The following is a 17,620-nucleotide window of genomic DNA, read 5'->3' as shown; positions in this document are numbered from 1 at the left end:
TCTCCACTGGTAACATGGGGAGAAAATGGGATCAGAGTCCAGCTGCCCCTCCTTTCCCTTCAAGTGGATGAGTTCCTGGCCTCCAAAGGAGGAAACCCATACCCCACTCTGGGGCAGACCCCTCCTGCCCAAAGGTGTCTACAGACAGTAAGGGCCTGCTATGTCACCCATCGCCTACCTGTGCACTTCACGGATGGGGGCTCATCCCTCCCAGGGAAGACCATTTGTCAGCCAGCTCTGCCAGCGAGATAATTCTTGCTTCCTGGAAATTGCCTCACTGCATATTCCCAAAGCTATGGCCAGCCCAGCACACAGTAGGTGCTCATTAAATGTCCCTTCCTTCATGCTCTCTTCCCTGCTCCTGGGGGCAGCCCTCCAGCCAGCACAGCCTCTAAGGAGTCAAGTTCTTCTCAGCCCTTCATCAGCATGTAAGGCCTCTGCAACTTCCCTACATTGTGCTTTTCACGTCTTCATTTCTGTTAAGGACCAGTTTGTTCAAATGAAGTCCTACGAGGGATTTTAGCAGCACAGTCAAGCTGCTGGTGACCCTTTCCCTGCAGCAGCCTCTGATGGGTTTTGATGGGGCTTTAAGGTCTCAGATACAGAGTCTGGGTTTCCAAGGCCCAATGGGCAGACTATAGGAGCAGGGGTGGGAGAGGAGTGATGGGAGAACCTGGGACGGGTAGGAAACCCACAACCTTCACTATCACCCCACCTACTCTCTGCCCCATGGGTCTGCTGGACTCTCAGCCAGAATCCCTGGAGCATGTGGACAGTGGGCCCAGGATCTGGGATCAAGTACCAGGGAATGAATAATTCCTGCCCTGGCCCTTCCCAGGTCATTGGAGCTGGCATATCTGGTGACACTGCTGACCGCAGAGTTATGGTGGAGGAGGATGGAACCTGGGTCTCAGCTCAGCTTGGTTCAGATGCCAAGGCTGTATTTAACCCTCTCCTGCATTCTCTCTGGTTAACTGGCAGGGCTTGCACACTCAAACTTCAGATGAGGAAACTGAAACTCATAGATGGGCAGTGACCTGCCAGGGTCCTATAGTGACCCATGGGTCCTACCTAGCACATGTCCTGCCAGGCTTTGCTGCTCTGCCCCATGAAATCCTGGATCTGCTCCCCACCTTGGGGCAGCCCACACATTCTGTCCTCCATCCCTGGCCAAAAAGGAGTCAAGGAACAGCTCAGAGAGGGAGCCTAGACTGCCGAGTGTTACACAGCAACACAGCGAGATCCCCAGCTGGCTGTAGACACTCACCCGGCAGACAGACATCTGATTAGTGGTGAGCGTGCCCGTCTTGTCGGAGCAAATGACCGAGGTGCAGCCCAGGGTCTCCACAGAGGGCAGACTCCGTACAATGGCATTCTTGCGTGCCATGCGCCGTGTGCCCAGCGCCAGGCATGTAGTGATGACAGCCGGGAGGCCCTCGGGGATAGCAGCCACAGCCAGGGCTACAGCAATCTTGAAGTAGTACACGGCGCCGCGGAGCCAGGAGCCGCCGTGGGCTGGGTCGGCAAAGTGGCCAATGTTGATGACCCACACAGCCACGCAGGTCACGGAGATGGCACGGGACAGCTGTCGCCCAAACTCGTCCAGCTTCTGCTGTAGCGGCGTCCGCTCTGGCTCCACAGCCACCATCTGGCTCCGGATCTTACCCAGCTCTGTGTGCAGGCCTGTGGCCACGGCCACCCCCAGTGCCTTGCCTGATGCGATGTTGGTGCCCTGGCCAAGGGAGGAACGAGGGCAGGGCTGCTTAGCACCCCAGCCAGGGCCAGGACCCCGGACTCCTGCAGGCCAGGGTAGGGTTCTTATTCCCCTGCTTGGCTCGCTCTATCTCCACGCCACTTAGTGCTCCTAGACTGACGTAGCGCCGTAGTACTGAGTGACTGCTGTCATCCCCATGATAGTTCAGCTCTGGGAAGGCAGGGACTGGGTTCCGCACCACATCCCCAGTGCCTGGCATGGGACCTGGCACAGAGGAAGCACTGGGTCCGTACTGACAGTATGATCAACTAGCACAGTACGGCACCAAGCCATTGAAATATGATTCATAAACAACCAGTGTGGCCAGACAGGAGTGCAGCTTACTATGATCCCAGGGAGACAGTCCGTAACTATTTACTGAAGAATCCGGAAAACTTGAGCTGAAGTCCATCCATTCCCAAGGCCCTGGTAAAAGCCCTAAGTCCTGTTGTAATGGCCAGCCAGCCTTGCCTGCATGTCCTCTTCTGGAAAGTGATCCAACAGAGGCCCAAGACACAGCTGCTCTGAGGAGGCTAAGCACTCAGTACCCCTTCAGACAGGTGCCCTGTGCCTAGGCTGGAGAGAGGAGGGTGCTGGTGGCAGCCACAGCTTCTCCTTTGCCCTGAGTAATGCAGCTTCTGCCTCCCACTTGCAGGCTCCTCAGCTAAGGAAATGACTGGCAGTTAGCCAGAGCATCCTCCTGAAAAAACTCCTTAGTGACAGCTGCTGATGCCCAAGCATGCCCCCGGGAGTCCCCTCCTCACCCCAAGGCTCCCCTGCATCTAGGCAGGGTGCTCTCCTCAGGAAACGCTCTGGGTGAAATTCACTTTCTCCATTTCTGTTCATTTCCGGGAAGTTTCTCTGGCAAGTGATAACTTGGGGCCCCGGGCCACTGCTGACTGGGCTGAGCTTTCCTTGTGACCTTGGTGCTTGGCTTCAGGCTGTTTCTGGGCAGCCCATGAGCATCACTGCTTAAGTCCCTTTGAGGCCACTGGGGCAGATCACTCCCACCAGAGCTGAACCCATCACTCTCCCTAAAAAGAGCCAGGAGGGCCTGGTGTCTTGCCTTGGGGGTTGGTTTTCCCATTGGAGAAATGGACTGTTCCTGCCATCTTCTACCACTTTGGCAACCCTCTTCCCTCTAGAAGATTCTCTGTTGAGTGACTATAGGCAAACTCCACTCCTCTCCAGATTGAGGCAGGACAGGCCTAGCAGGTAAGAGGGAGAGCTCTGGAGTCAGACTATGTGAATTCACTTCCCAGCTCTGCCATTCACTGGCTGTGTGACCTTGGGCAACGTACTTAACCTCTCTGTGCCTGTTTCCTGGCTAGAAAATACAGATAAGGAGAGCATTTATTTCAAAGGTGCTGTGAGAATTAAATAAATTAATACATGTAAAAGGTTTAGAACAGTGCCAGGCACAGCCTTCAGTAAACACAAGCTAGTATTTTACTATAAGTTTGTACGTATTGTCAACAATCGATGAGGTTCTTCCCTGTAGGGCTTTAACTGATTCCTCTGGATTCTTTTTATTATCATTTTCCAAGCAAAGGCCCCAGGGACTCACGGAAAATAACATGTTCTTCTTGTCCTGGTTCACAGCTCTGGGATCCGGGATGGCATCTGTGTGCTTGGTTATAGACACGGATTCACCTGGTTGTAGAATCAGGAATGAGAAGCCCCACGTGAAGATCCCCACAGCCCCCGCCCCAGCCCCTGCTGAGCCCGGCCTCCGGGCCTCACCCGTCAGGATGGACTGGTCTACCCTCAGCGTGGTGGATTTGATCTCGATGAGACGCAGGTCAGCAGGCACTTTGTCTCCCACTGCAGGGAGGAAACGGCTGAGTGTGGCTTTGGGCGCCGCCCCCCGGGAAATCCAGGAGGGCTCCCAGGAACGAGGCTGGGGCTGAGAGGCAGGGGCCTACCCTGTGATCCCTCAGGTGGACCCTGCTCCCTGGCCTGCAGGCTCATCTGTCCAACGGGCTTTGGGCCAAAGAGCTTTGGAGGGATCTGATAACCACCCCCTCTGCATATACGGCCAGAAAGGTAGGAGCATAGAGAGGGATGGGCTCACCAGGGTCACGTAATGAAAGGAGGAGGCCCCATCATACCAGCCACTTCCACGATGTCTCCGGGGACGATGTCACGGGCGCGGATCCTCTGCACACCCGTTCGGTCCGCGCGGATCACCTTGCCCATCTCAGGCTCATACTCCTTTAAGGCCTCGATGGCACTCTCAGCATTGCGTTCCTACAGAACACGAGGCAGGCAGAGGTCTGTCCCTGCTGGCCCCAGTAGGCCACCCCCTTGGAGTGACACCCTTGGGGCTTGGGATGGAGATGGAAGCAGGACTTGCACGCGGTAGAGGTTCCACGCAGCAGCCGTGAGAACCCAGGGTCCAGCCCCACCCCTGGGCCTCTCACCTGCCACACGCCGACGATTGCATTGGCCACGAGGATCAGCATGATGACCAGCGGCTCCACAAAGGCTGTTGTGGTCTCCTCGCCCTCCTCAAACCAGGCCAGGACCTGCCAGGATCAGAGCTGGTGAGCTGTGGGCCAGGGTCTGCTCACCACTTCCTTTGTACCGAGTCACTTGGGGGAGACGCCACTGGGGAGCCCGGGGCTTGGAGAGGGCTATTCTGAGAAGGCCTTGACTCAGGACACCCAGACCCTGAAAGCAGTGGCAGCCACAGCCCAAGTCCCACCCGCCAACTTTCAGTGATGGGGGCAATCGGACAGCTGCCCCACAGCTGGAGGTCTCACTGTCGGCCTGGCGGTGGTTCTCCAGGTGTGGTGCCCAGACCAGCATCAGCGTCAGCTGGGAACTTGCTACAGACGCATCTCAGGGTCCATCCCAGATGTCCGGACTCAGAGACTCTGGGGTGGGGCCCAGCGGTCCGTGTTAACAAGCCCAGGGGATCCCGCTGCAGGCTCACATTCACCCTCCAAGGCCTGGGCCAGAGGAGCACGATTCCAGCCAGAGCCCAGGCCCGGAGGCGGGAGACCAGGTTCAAATCTCGTTCCCACCTCTTGGCCCAACTGGATACTTGTCACTCCCCTCGTGGGTCTCCGTGTGCCCATCTGTACTGTGAAGGGGTACCGGCACCCTTTCGGCTCAGCCGTTTTAGGCACCTGCCTTATCCATGACTTTTATCCCTGAAAGTCAATTATCCATGGGCCTTTTTTTTCTCTGTAAAAGTCCTCGGTTTCCACAAGGAAAGTGAGAGGCCAGGAGGGACAGACATAGCTGGCTGGAGGGGCAGTTGGTCCCACCAGGGCCGATGCTGCTCTTGCATGTCATGTCACCAAGATGAGGTCTCCCTCCTCCCCAGGCCTTGCTGGGCACAGGGCCAGGGGCAGGAATCAAGCCCACCCTCAGGGAAGCCACTTTTATCCTCGGGTCTCTGTTGCTCAGCCACTGATGACAACCACTGACCCCTCCCCCACTGCTCCAGCCTGGCCCCGTGGCCCTGCGGGTCCAGGAGGGATCCGGGCAGCAGGAATGGAGCAAGAGCAAAGAGGAGCAGTGGCCCCGAGGATGCTGCAAGAACTTAAGGCCGAAAGTCTCCTGAGAGGCACTGGGAGCCACGGAAGGGGCTCTCAACCGGGGTGATTCCCCCCCCCCCCGGGACATGTGGCAACTTATGACGACTTGACTGTCACAATTGGGGAGTGCCACTGGCATTGGGTGGGTGGAGGCCAGGGACACTGCTAAATAATATTCTGCAGCGATTAGGACAGGCCCACAACAAAGAACCATCTGGTACAAAATGTCAATAGTGCTGAGGTTGAGAAACCCTGTGCCAAGATAGCAGGGTCAGACGTTCTGACAGGCAGGATGGAAGGGACAGGTGGGAGGAAGGTCCGGTGGAGGATTGCAAGGGCTCACAGGGAGGCTGACGCCGGAGCAGGGCAGGGGTGTGGAGGACCCAGGGGTGCCCCCAGCTGAGAGGACAGCCCTGCCCTGGCTCTCCCCCCGTCTCCTCCCCAGGCTGCCTGATGCCACGGGATGGGACCCTACTTACAAAGGAGACCACGGCAGCCAGCAGCAAGATGCGCACCAGGAGATCCTCAAACTGCTCTAGCACCAGCTCCCACAGGGACTTCCCTGGGAAGGGGGACACTGCGTGAGGCCTGCACCCCAGATGGACGGACCTGACCCCATTCAGTGCTGGGTCGTCCCCGGGGACCACCCGGCCTACTATTCGAAGAGGGAGAGCCCCAGGCCCTGAGAGGCACAGGTGGGCGACGCTGGGGGCTCCGCAGGTCCTCACTCTGTCACAGAGGGGAGGACACAATCTGACAGTGAATGGCCCAAGGATGTCGCCGACTGGCCTCGCAGCCCACCCTGGCCCAAGCCTCACCTTCCTCGGTTGGGAGCTCTGCGGGATCCAGCAGTCACCGGAGCCATGAGGAGACAAGAAACGACTAGGTTATGCAATGGAGCCTTGGAGGGGTCTGAGCAGCCCTCCCCCTGTGCCCACCCAGACTACCACAATAGTCTGGATATGTCCCCACAGCTCTGAGGTCACAGAATGGATGGTCTAAGCCCAGATGCTTCCACCCCCATAGCAAGGTCGCCCCCCTCTCAAGTTGCAAATCAGCTCGGGCTGCCTGTGACACACCTGCTCCCGCAGGAGCACTGAGCCAAGGTCGGCATCATAGCCAGCCCTCTGAGCCCCACCCTCCGGGGGCTTCCCCTGGACACGACCCCAGCAGCCAGCATGGCAGGCAATGAGGAACCCTGTACAGTTCAGCTCCTAGAGGCTGAATCGCAGGCCCTGCATTCCAGGCCAACTCAGTGACGACCCACCCCGCGTGCGCAATCCCACTCAGATCCATAGAACATTTTGAAGAACAATGTTTTCAAACACCTCCAAGACCTGCTGTCATTTTGTGGGCTCCATTTTTATCTCCTATATTTCTCGAAGCACCTTTTGTTCCCGGAGGAGCTGGGGGCCTCAGTATCTGAAGTTTTTGACTCTTTCTAACAGCCTATATAGGGCAGGCAAGGCGGGAATTCCCACCAGTTCACTGGTGCAAGAACTGAGGTTCAGAGTGGAGAAGTGACTTGCACAAGGTCACACAGCAAGTAGGTGTGTCTATGTGGGTCTGCAGAAAGGGGCGGGAGCTGAGCTGAAGAGGGTGGACTCCAATGGGCTTCTCCCTCCAAGGGGCAAGCTCAGGCCGTGCTCCGGGAGGAGGCCTCAGGCTCCTCCCAGACCCCGCCTAACGGAGCCCTGTCTCCTCTTTCCCCTGCTCCTCAGAGGATGGACTCCAGGCTGGCAGTGCGGGCATCACTCAGGAGCTTGTTCAGACTCTGAGGCCCCATGCCAGGCTGGCTCTCTCTTCCTCCTCCTGGACACAGGTCCTTACATTGTCCACCTGTTTTTGTCTTGAGTACCTGCCATCAGTTTTTCCCATGGGAGCCCACTCCCAGACCATCTGTTTGGAAGGTCTGGGGTCTGCACCTGGCAGCTGAACCATGGAGAGTATCAAGCAGCCCACTGGACTGCAGGAATCCAAGAGGGAAACATATAACCTAAAAATACACTTTCTAACATTTTCTCCAAAGTCCTATTTTAGGCAATGGCTGACATTTTCCGTGGAAAATGTAATCTCCAGTGTCCTGCGTTGAGATTAAAATCAAACAGACTTTTTCCTTCTGATCTATTTAGCTGTAGCATACAGGAAAGGTGGGGGAGGGCCAGGCCTGGTTTCTGGGCCAGTTCTCCGATGAAGTAGGGTCCTTTAGAGGTCATCTTGGCCTGGCCTCAGGCTCAGCACTGAACAGTGTCAACCTCGTGGCACACATCAGCCTGCGTCTGCCGCGCTCTACCCGCGAGACGCCTAAAACCCTCACCTCTGTGGCTATCTTCAGGGTTCCTGACCAAAGGAAGAGCTTATCTCTAAGTCCTCACCTGAACCCCTCCTGCTGTCTCCCTCACCCCTCCCTCTGTCAGGCATGTAGCCCCTAGGCCACCGTATTACTTAAGGCATTTTTCTGGCAAGGGTGAGGTCTGGGGTTGGGACACATGTCACGACACACATACCAGCTCTAGTCCCCCCACCAACCACCCTCTGCCTGCCTCAGTCAGTCTCTAAAAATACTTCTTTCTCTACCCCTCCACCTGGGTCTCCCCTTCTGCTCTCTGATCCACAAGCTGACCTAGGGTCCACTCTCTGGTGGGCATTACGCTGTTCCCCAAATACAGCAGCTCCTTGAATAACATCATTTTGTTCAGTGTCATTTCTTTATAACGCTGATGAATGCCAGCAGAACTGAACTCTTATTTATATCAATTAGCCTACGGTTAAGCTGGTTTTATTATATATTGTTTTGCTGCAGTTCCAAGAACCTATCGACAACGTTAAGTAAGAACTTACTGTACTTCTGATTCTCCCCACGTTGGGGGAACACATTAGGACCGCACTTCCCAGCCCCTGTATGTGCGTTGTGAAAGGCAGGATGTGTGTTCGTTCTGGATGGGAGCATTGAACTGCTGGTGCGAGACTCTAGAAGGTTGCCGTCCAACAGAATTTTCTGCGGTGGTGAAAGTATCCTATAGCGGAACTGTCCGATACAGTCGCCACCCGCCACAGGAAGCTACTCAGCACTAGGAATGTGGCTAGTGTGACTGAGTAGCTAAATTTTAAATTTACTTAGTTTTCATTCATTTAAATTTAAATCGCCCCATAAGGCTAGTGGCCGCCATATTGGACAGTGCAGATCGGGAGCTCTGTGTCCCTCTGCTACCGCAACCAGCAACCTGTGAGATAGTATCTGCTCTGTGACCCTGAGAGCGTGCAGGAGACAGAGCCTCCCGATGACCTGCCATTGACATTGATGTATTATATACAGCGTGAGCAAGAAATGACCTCTATTGTTTTAAGCCATTGAGATTTGGGAGTTGTTACTACAGCATCACCTAGTCAGCCTGACGGATACACCCTTTTTCCCGGACCTGGCTTCTGCCACAAAGCTCCCCTACCACCCCCACCTACTGCACCGGGGGGATGCTCAGCCAGCCATGATGTCATAGCAGACGCCCTGCCCATCCTACTCATGCACATACTGGGGCTGCCAAAAAAATGTACACAAGTGGACACTTTGGTCAGTGTTGCACAAGCAGTAGTTCTCCATAATCAGAAGGGTCTGGACACTGACGGTAACGACTTGGAGCACCTCTTGTAATTGCAGAAGTCAAACGTGATTGCATTCATCTTTTGTTATTGGTATATATTATTACAATTTTAATACACTTTTCCTTTCTTAAAATGTGTACACGGGGGCCGGCCCGGTGGCTCAGGCGGTTAGAGCTCCGTGCTCCTAACTCCGAAGGCTGCCGGTTCGATTCCCACATGGGCCAGTGGGCTCTCAACCACAAGGTTGCCAGTTCAATTCCTCGAGTCCCGCAAGGGATGGTGGGCTCTGCCCCCTGCAACTAAGATTGAACACGGCACCTTGAGCTGAGCTGCCTCCCGGATGGCTCAGTTGATGGTTGGAGCGCGGGCTCTCAACCACAAGGTTGCCAGTTCAATTCCTCGACTCCCGTAAGGGATGGTGGGCAGCGCCCCCTGCAACTAAAATTGAACACGGCACCTTGAGCTGAGCTGCCGCTGAGCTCCTGGATGGCTCAGTTGGTTGGAGCCTGTCCTCTCAACCACAAGGTTGCCGGTTCGACTCCCGCAAGGGATGGTGGGCTGTGCCCCCTGCAACTAGCAACGGCAACTGGACCTGGAGCTGAGCTGCGCCCTCCACAACTAAGACTGAAAGAACAACAACTTGAAGCTGAACAGAACCCTCCACAACTAAGACTGAAAGGACAACAATTTGACCATTGTTCCCCAATAAAGTCCTGTTCCCCTTCCCCCAATAAAAAAAAAAAAAAAAAAAAAAAAAAAAAAAAAAAAAAAAAAAAAAAATGTGTACACAGTTTTGTGGCACCCTCTGTACATATGCTTCTGGTGCTGCCCGAGCAGCTGGCTCCCTGTGGGGCTCTGAGTCTCATTTGGAAGATGGGGTATCCGCCCCCACACTGAAGGGCTGCTGTGAAGATTCTCGTTAATATTAATAAGAGCCCCATTTACTGAGCATTTACTGAGTTAATATTAATAAGAGCCCCATTTACTGAGCACCATGTACCAAGCAGTGTGCCAGGTCCTTTACCTCCATTATGTCCACAGGTAAATGCGAAGGCACTGTGCTGAGCACAGGAGAATAATTACAGCCGAGTGATTGGGGGGAGTGTGCCAGGTTCCATGCTAACTCCTCACGTGCATTACTCTCTTGATTCTCAAACAACGTGAGAAGGATGCCATTATTATTCCTATTTTACAAAGCAGACAACTGAAGTCCAGGGAGGTTGGGTGACTAGTTCCTGCTCACACTGCTGGGAAGTGGAAGTGGCAGAAAGGGTTTAGAGCTCAGGCGGTCTAGCCCTCAATTCTCTGTTCAGGACCTCCTGCTAACTCCTAGGCTGTCCTGCCTTCCCTACCCTCGTCCCTCTACGTCCCCTAGCCAAAGTCACCGGAAAAAACTTGGTGTCCCATGTCCTGATTGTTGGGCTGGATACTTTCGTCCCATCAACCAGCTCATCCCTTTATTGTGGCCCCAGAGCCACCAGCCAAAATCATCCCGGTCCAAAGGCTCTGCTGTCCTCACTGGAGGTGTTTTGGGGGTTACTAGGCCCTGTCTGCTTGGGCCTGGTCTGCTTCAAACTCCAATCCTGCCAAAACCCTGAACCCAATTCTCTTCTCACAAGATCGAGTCCCAGGGCCACAGAGGGAGCCCAGAGGTTGGGCTAGAACCCTCCCAGCTCCTCCTCAGGCACCCCTGCAAGGTTCTGGTTCCCCATTGCTATCCCCAGGCTACATGTTGGGGGCTAAGCCAGTTCCCCTAGAAATGGTAGTGGCATTGGGCCCTCAGCAGTGCCACATGCCCACCTCTTGGTAGGTTGCACAAAGCTGCCAGGCTGCACTGGATGTGCTGCTGTCTCCCATGTCCCGGCTGGGCCGGCCCAGGAGCATGCAACCCCCACTGATCTGGAATAGTAGACCTCTGGACCTCTCATATATCGGCCTCTTCCAGCCGACCCTTGCTCTGGGTCTCTGTTGCCGGACTGAGCTGGCCCATACCCACAGATAGGCTGATGTGGGGCTGGCCTAGGAGGTCTGATATGATCAGAGAAGCTTTGTGGCTTAGAGCAAGGAGTCTCGTCTAGAGGGCTTGAGTTCAAATCCTGCTCTAAATCTTGGTAGTTCTGTGACCCCCTTTGTGCCTCAGTTTCGCCATATGCAAAATGGGGATAATCATAGTAACTACCTCATTAAGATTCATGTGAAAATTAAGTGACATGCTATGCATAAAACACTTAGAATATGCACAGCACACAGTAAATGTTCAATAAACATTAGCCATAATAGCTTTTAGAATGTATGCTCCATGACAGTAGGATTTTCTTAAGTGCAATGACCCCAGTACCTGCAACATTATCTGGCACACAGTAGGTGCTCAATAAAAATCTATGAATGAATGAATGACCTTGCCTCTGCCAGGCTCATAGACCTTCAGTGGCTCTCCTTGGCCTGCAGAATAAAGTCCAACCTTAGCATAGCCTTCAAGGTCTTCTGGGATCTGCCCCAGCCTGCCCTTCCAGAATCACTCCCATATCTTAGACATACATCCATCCATCTGCCAGTCAAGCGAGACGCCTCAGGATTGCTACCTCCTCCCCTGATTTTGCTAAAGCTTTTTTGCTTCTAAGATTTTGTTTGGGCCATTGCCTGCGTGCAGGGTACCCCTCCCCATCTCCTCATTTAAACTCCAGCCTCCCAGGAAGACTTCCCAGAAAAGCCCCATACCCTGAGCACCCTGTCCTTCTCTCAGCAGTTATCAGCCTGGGGGATGCCCTCCCTGACTGGAGCGCCTCCAGGGTGGGGAGGGGCTGAGTCACCCTTGCGTCCACACACAGCTTGGCAGAATTGTTTACCCAGTTGCCCCACGATTCAGGCCAGTGCCCTGGGCCCACAGCCCAGAGCGCAGGAGAAGGAGGGTGCAGGCCCAGGGCTGCCCCCAGGCTCCAAGTACCACCTGCTACCCTAATTCCCCTTTCTTAACTCCTTCCTTCTCCCAACACTGGAAACTGGTATTTCGGCTTCTAAAGGTCAGTTCCAGCTGGGAGAGGCAAGTGCTTACCAAGATCTTCCTCAAAGGTAAATTTGCAGAGCAATTAAATTGTCACTTGCAGAATAAGGGAGAGGCCCTTGCTCGGCAGCCCCACCTAACCCACCTGGCCCTGCCCAGGTCTCCAGGGCCCACCTAGAGTGGACAACCTGGCCCCACGCTGCAGGGGGCCTTGCTCTGCAGGGCCCACAGCCTACCTGGCAGATTTGGCACTAAAACACCTGAGTGAAAGCTTTGCTCAGCATCTGTGTGCCAGCTGTGCTGTGTGCAGACCTTGCCCTGCCTCGGGGAGCTTCTGGTACAAGGGGATGGAGGGCTCCGAGGGACGGGCGTGATGCTGCCTCTGGGAGGGGGCTCTAAGGCTGCCCAACAGCATGAGGGTGTGAAAACCAGAGTGAAGCTTGAATGACCTGGAACTTCCAAATCTCTGCAGACAAGCGACCCTCCTCTCAGGTCCAAGAGTCATTGCACATCCATAAAGCCCTGAGGGAGTCTCAGGGTCTGATCTCTGCTCTACTGAGGACACCAAGGAGAAGGAAGGGCAAGTATGCCCCAGGTCACTCAGCCAGTGGGCCACTCAGATCTCACTCCCTCCTCCTTCCTGACCGGCCCCACTCCTCTTGGCCTGGTTTCTGTGGGCTTCCAGGAGTTCCAGTGGCCACCTGGGCCTGTGCTAAGGGCAGGAGCTAAGGCCACAGCTGACTTCCCTGGCAGGAATCTAAATCCAAATCATCCCTCCCATCTGGCAGCCCTGGGGCTGTCACACCCACTGCACAGATGGGCAGCGAGAAGCCCGGGAAGGGGGGGGCTCCAGCTCCCGTCACCTCCCCTCCCCCAGCTACCCTGAAAAGAGACCAGCCACGGAGACCTCCTGGTATGGCTCCCGACTCTCACTGGGCTCTCCAGGGCCCCTGGGTGTTGGCCCACTTGGCAGGACAGGCCCAACCCAGTTCTGCCTCCTGCTTTGGCACATCCAGCAAAGGTGATGGGCAGCTTGTCCACAGACACAAGAAAACCAAATGACTCCTAAATATATGAATAAATGCCCAACCTGACTAGTAAGCAGAGAAATCCAAAGTAAAACCATGAGAGGGCACTTTTCTATCAAATTGAAACAGATCAAAATGTCCAATTATCCACTGCATTGGTGAGGTGAGAAACAGGCTGGTCACTTGGTAGAACTTTATGGAGAACAATTTAGCAACAGCTGTCAAACTAAATTACACACGCCCTTTGACCCAGCAATTCCACTTCTGGGAATTTATCCTTTGGTGATATTCACAAGTGTGTGAAACGACATGGGGACAAGGATATGCCTTTGTAACAGGTGGGATAGCGGAGGCTGCGAACAACCAAAGTGCCAATCAAAAGCCAGGGTGAAGAAATGCCGGGACAGCCACACAACGCAAGACTGCGTAACCACCTGCGTAACCACTAGGAAGCCCGAGGATGCTCCGCGTGGCACCGGCTCCAACAGTGACTGTCACGTGGGAAGCAGGGGCAGAACAGCTCGCAATCCACTCTTGTGTGGAAAAAAGATCACAGATCACAGATCCAGATGTGCATGTGCGCAGAATATCTTGGGAAGGGGAAACAAGACACAGAGGATAACTGGGAGTGGGTGGTGATTGGGGACAGGCTGGAGAGTCTTTCTGTGGATACCCTGTGAATGTTGTACTATGTATGCATTTTTATTCAAAAGATAAATTGAAAGGCTGGAGAAAGCCCCCTGAGGAAACTGAGCCCTGAGCACGTCTAGGACCTGCAGAGAAAGGCCAGCTTACAAGAGGCGCTGGGCCAGGAGCATCTCACGCATCGCCCTGGTCAGGCCTCAGAGGACACATCTCCAGGCCAGGGTTGGGATACGCGGTGTTCTGTATGTATGGGGGACTCCCAGGTGGCTGGCATTCTCACTGACAGCACTGCTGAGGCCCCCTCCCCCAGCTCTAAGGAGGGAGGAGGGTGAGAAGGTGGGAGCGCAGGAGCCCCAGCCGCTGCTTCCCGTCCTCCCTCCTGCTGGTGTAATTTGCAAACTTCAGGACTTAAGCAAATAACTTCCTTGTGGTTTCCAGCGGTAACGACCTTGCAGGTGCATAGACTGCTGGGTAAGGGGGACACTAGTCCCTGGGGTGTTCCCCTCCACCTGCAGGTTCCACCCACCACACCACCCAGCTTCTGGCTAGGAGCCAGGCCCAGCCTCTTCTGCTACAAGGAGGGATGGTTTGATGTACCACGAACATTCACAAACAACACTATGACATGGGTCCTCTTGTAGCCTCGCTTATGATGAAGAAACTGAGGCAGAGAGGCAAAGCTGCTTATCCAGGATCACATGGTTCAAAGACCCGTCAGCCTCACCCTAGAGGCTGTGCAGGTAGAGACTGGAGGACATCTGTGCCTCCTTCTCAGGCTGGGGCTGGGTGGGGAGAGTATGAGGCAGCAAGGGGCAGCTGGCTCCCCTCTCCTCACCTGACCACTTCCAGAGCCCTGGAATGCTTCCTGAGGAAAAGCCATCAGTGACCCAAGGGAAGAGCCCTCAAGGCCCCATGGAGGCCGGGGGCAAAGCTGGAATAGCTCCTGCCAGCTGACCCCAGCTCCTGCCAGCACAGGCACCAACACCAGGATCCCAGAGCCTGGAGAACCGGGGACCCCCTTACACAGACAGGGAAAATGAGGCCCAGAGAGGGGCAGGCACCCAGAACCAGCTCTACCACTTGCTGTGTGACCCTGGGCAAGCTGTCTAACCTCCTGGTGCCTTAGTTTACCTCCTCCGTAAAATAGAGATAACAATTGTTTTCAGAGTTGTTTTGGGGGAGAAATGAAATAAAAGATGAAAAGTGTCTGGCACATAGTAAGTGCTCAGTGAACATTAACTTTTATTATTACTAGCACAGGGGAGCCTATCAATGGCCTCCCAAATTTTCCTAATGCACATCCTCTGATGTACCCCCTTCCCATGCTCATCTACCTTTCTGTGGTCCTACACATCACATTAACATTCTTGCCCATCACCTCACACAGGTGCTCAGTGGCCAAGGCACCCCAAAATCCCTTCACCCAGATAAAACAGCATGGAGAGAACTAGTGGCTCCCTTTTCCCCAGTCAGCCTCTCTTCTGCTGAACTGATGAAGACACGGGGGCCAGAAAAAAGAGGGGTGCTGGCCAGGGCCATACAGGGCAGAATCTATATGATTCTAGAGGCAGAACTAACAGCTGGGTCTCGAGTTTCCCTTGGGAAACAGAACTGCCAAGCTGGAGGCCACAGTGGCAGAGAAGAGGCTGTGCACCCCAGACCTGCTGCCTGACCCCCACCACCTCCCCAGGGTCGGGGGACAGGTCCAGCTGCCCCATTCTCCTGCAGCAATGACACCCTCTCTGCCAAGTCACTAATGGGGGGATATTAAATAATATTTATCTCCCTAGTTCCTCCCACAGCACAACTAAATATAGCAACTAATTTTTTTGAAAAAGGATTTCTGCTCCAGAAAGATAATATTTATATAAGAGGTGGTTTTTATAAACCAATACAAAACCCAAAGCTTCCTTTCTGACAGCTCTTTGTAATTTTCAGCCAGCCCAGAGCAGTGAGACGCTCAGGCCAGAGCACTGTCCTCCTCTGGTTAGCTGGGAACTCTGAAAGAGTGAGGCCCCAAATCCTGAAAGGACACAGGTCCAGGCTGCACTTTGGGGATGGAGGGGATATTTCTCTCTGGACCCCTAACACTCTAGGGATGGACGAAGGAGGTGGCAAGTCCTGCCTGGAAGCGATATGGCTCCCCAGGTCGCTCTATATCTTCCACCCTCACAGGGCCTCCAAATGTGGCAGGGTCACATCTGGACAGTACCTGGCACTTGCTGTGCCCTTTGGCAGGCGGAGACTCCCACACTCCTTTCAGGATGAAAAAGTATTACCTTTCCCACCCAGACAGCGCCAGCGTGAAGGTTCCCTCCCTGCCCAGATGGGCAGGCAGCGCTCTGGGTCACCCAGGACAGAAAGGCCTCCCCAGGCAACTAACTCCCCTAGCGTGGCCTTGAACCTGCTACCCCCCAGGGAGGTGGGTCTCCTGCCACAGCAGTTCAAAGCCCCCACCGACTCCCGCCAGCCACATCCGCCTCGGGTTGCAGAAAGAGGAAGACCTGGGGGTGGGGGTGGGGGCACCAAGGCTACCAGCTGACAGGCTGCACCTTCTGGGCGTTTTACTGAGCCCTGGGGGAGACGCTAGGGGCCAGCTGGGAGGTTGGGCCTCAGAGTCCCTGGCTGGTCCATCGCCAGTCTATCTCCGTGTGCGCACCTGCACCATGCGGGCGGGTTGCAGTGCAGCGCAGGGATCCAGCGCTGGCCGCCGATGGGGGTGGGTTTGCAAAGGTGGATGGGGTCTGTGAAGGTGGTCAGCACGTAAGGACCGTGCAGGTCCCTTGTCCTGGAGGCAGGGGAACGGGGAGGGGGAGCCAGGCGTCCGGCCTCCCAACCCGGAACCCGTTCCCCACCCCACCCCCCGAAAAAGTGGCCGCACAGCCCCGCCGGGTGCCCCAAGAGCATCTGCAGAGGTTTCCGGAGCCCTCGCTTCCTGCCCGCCCGCGGAGGCAGAGAGCTGGGTGTGGGGGTGGACCGCTCCGCGGCCGCGGTGCTGGGGGGAAACTGAGACTGCGGCACGCGCGGACCCCGCTGTCCCGGCCCGGCCCGCGCTCTCACCGTTGGGGCCGTAGCGCTCCCGCGCGCTGGTCACCTGCGCCGGGCTCAAGCCGCCCTCGGCGGTCACAGAGAAGTGGCGCAGCACGTCGGCGGCGGGGAGCAGGTGCGCCGCCTCCATGCCTCCCGCCCGACAGTCTGCACCGTCGAGGCCGCCTCTTCGCGGGGCTACTGCGCACGGCGTGGGGGACTCGGGCCCGAGCGGGCGCCGCGCACGGCCATGTCCGCGCTGGGACCTTCCCCGACGGCACTGGCAGCGGCGGCCAAAGCTCGCGCCAGGATGCTGCGCCCCGGGCTCCCTCCCCGGGGCGGGGCGGCGCGGGGCCCGCCCCCGCACTCACTCCTTCCGGCCGCCCTGGGAACCCGCCGCCCCGCCCCCGCAGTGCCCCCGGCCACCCTCCCATTCTGCAGAAGAGGGACTGAGGCAGCTGGCGTAGAGCGCACCGAGCTTGGGGGAGCCGAGTGCTGGTGGCCCGAGGGGCTTCGGCCTCTGTCCGCAGAGCTCGGGGAGCCCCCAAGGGCCAAGATCCGGGGCGGGCTGTGGAGCACCGGGCTCTGAGATGCCTTCTTTTGAGCCTTCTGGAGTCTTGGGAGGTTGCAAAATGGAGGTGTCCATTGAGGGGCTTTCTACTCCCAACTGGAATTCTGCAGACTCTGGGTCTAGAGGGAATTCAGAAGCCTGTGAATAAGCGCACCTCCTTCGGAGATTACTTGATGCGTTCTTCTCTTGATGTTTGTGCTTTCTTCATTCTTTTCCAAATGTCCAGCAATTAGTGGTTATTCCTCATAGAAGCAGAACTTCTAACAATAAACCAGTACCTAAGAACGCAAAACAGTCTTGTTACCTTAGACGCACACCCTCACCACAGCAGGAAATGTAACTGCTGGGGTGGGGGTGGGGCTCCCTAGAGAGGTCTAAGAGGTGGGGTGGAGGCCTCCGGCCAGGGCTAGGGCCCCCAGGGAGAGTGGCCTCGGCCCAAGGAGAGGC

At 55.7% G+C, this 17,620-nt stretch overlaps 1 protein-coding gene across 1 annotated transcript in view; it reads right to left on the bottom strand.

The window, feature by feature from the left end:
* LOC109453798 (sarcoplasmic/endoplasmic reticulum calcium ATPase 3) overlaps window positions 1-16,947 on the bottom strand; it is a 54,937-nt gene extending 37,990 nt beyond the window's left edge. Inside the window, 8 exon segments of the mRNA XM_074320853.1 lie at window positions 1,268-1,732; window positions 3,321-3,406; window positions 3,497-3,577; window positions 3,865-4,003; window positions 4,177-4,281; window positions 5,781-5,863; window positions 6,120-6,137; window positions 16,636-16,947. Coding sequence (XP_074176954.1) covers window positions 1,268-1,732; window positions 3,321-3,406; window positions 3,497-3,577; window positions 3,865-4,003; window positions 4,177-4,281; window positions 5,781-5,863; window positions 6,120-6,137; window positions 16,636-16,753 — 1,095 coding nt within the window. The 5' untranslated portion in view covers window positions 16,754-16,947.
* Window positions 16,948-17,620: the final 673 nt, after the last annotated feature.

The sequence above is a fragment of the Rhinolophus sinicus genome, linkage group LG15 (assembly GCF_036562045.2).
Source record: "Rhinolophus sinicus isolate RSC01 linkage group LG15, ASM3656204v1, whole genome shotgun sequence".
NCBI lineage: Eukaryota > Metazoa > Chordata > Mammalia > Chiroptera > Rhinolophidae > Rhinolophus > Rhinolophus sinicus.
This window is presented reverse-complemented; position numbering and strand designations above follow the sequence as displayed.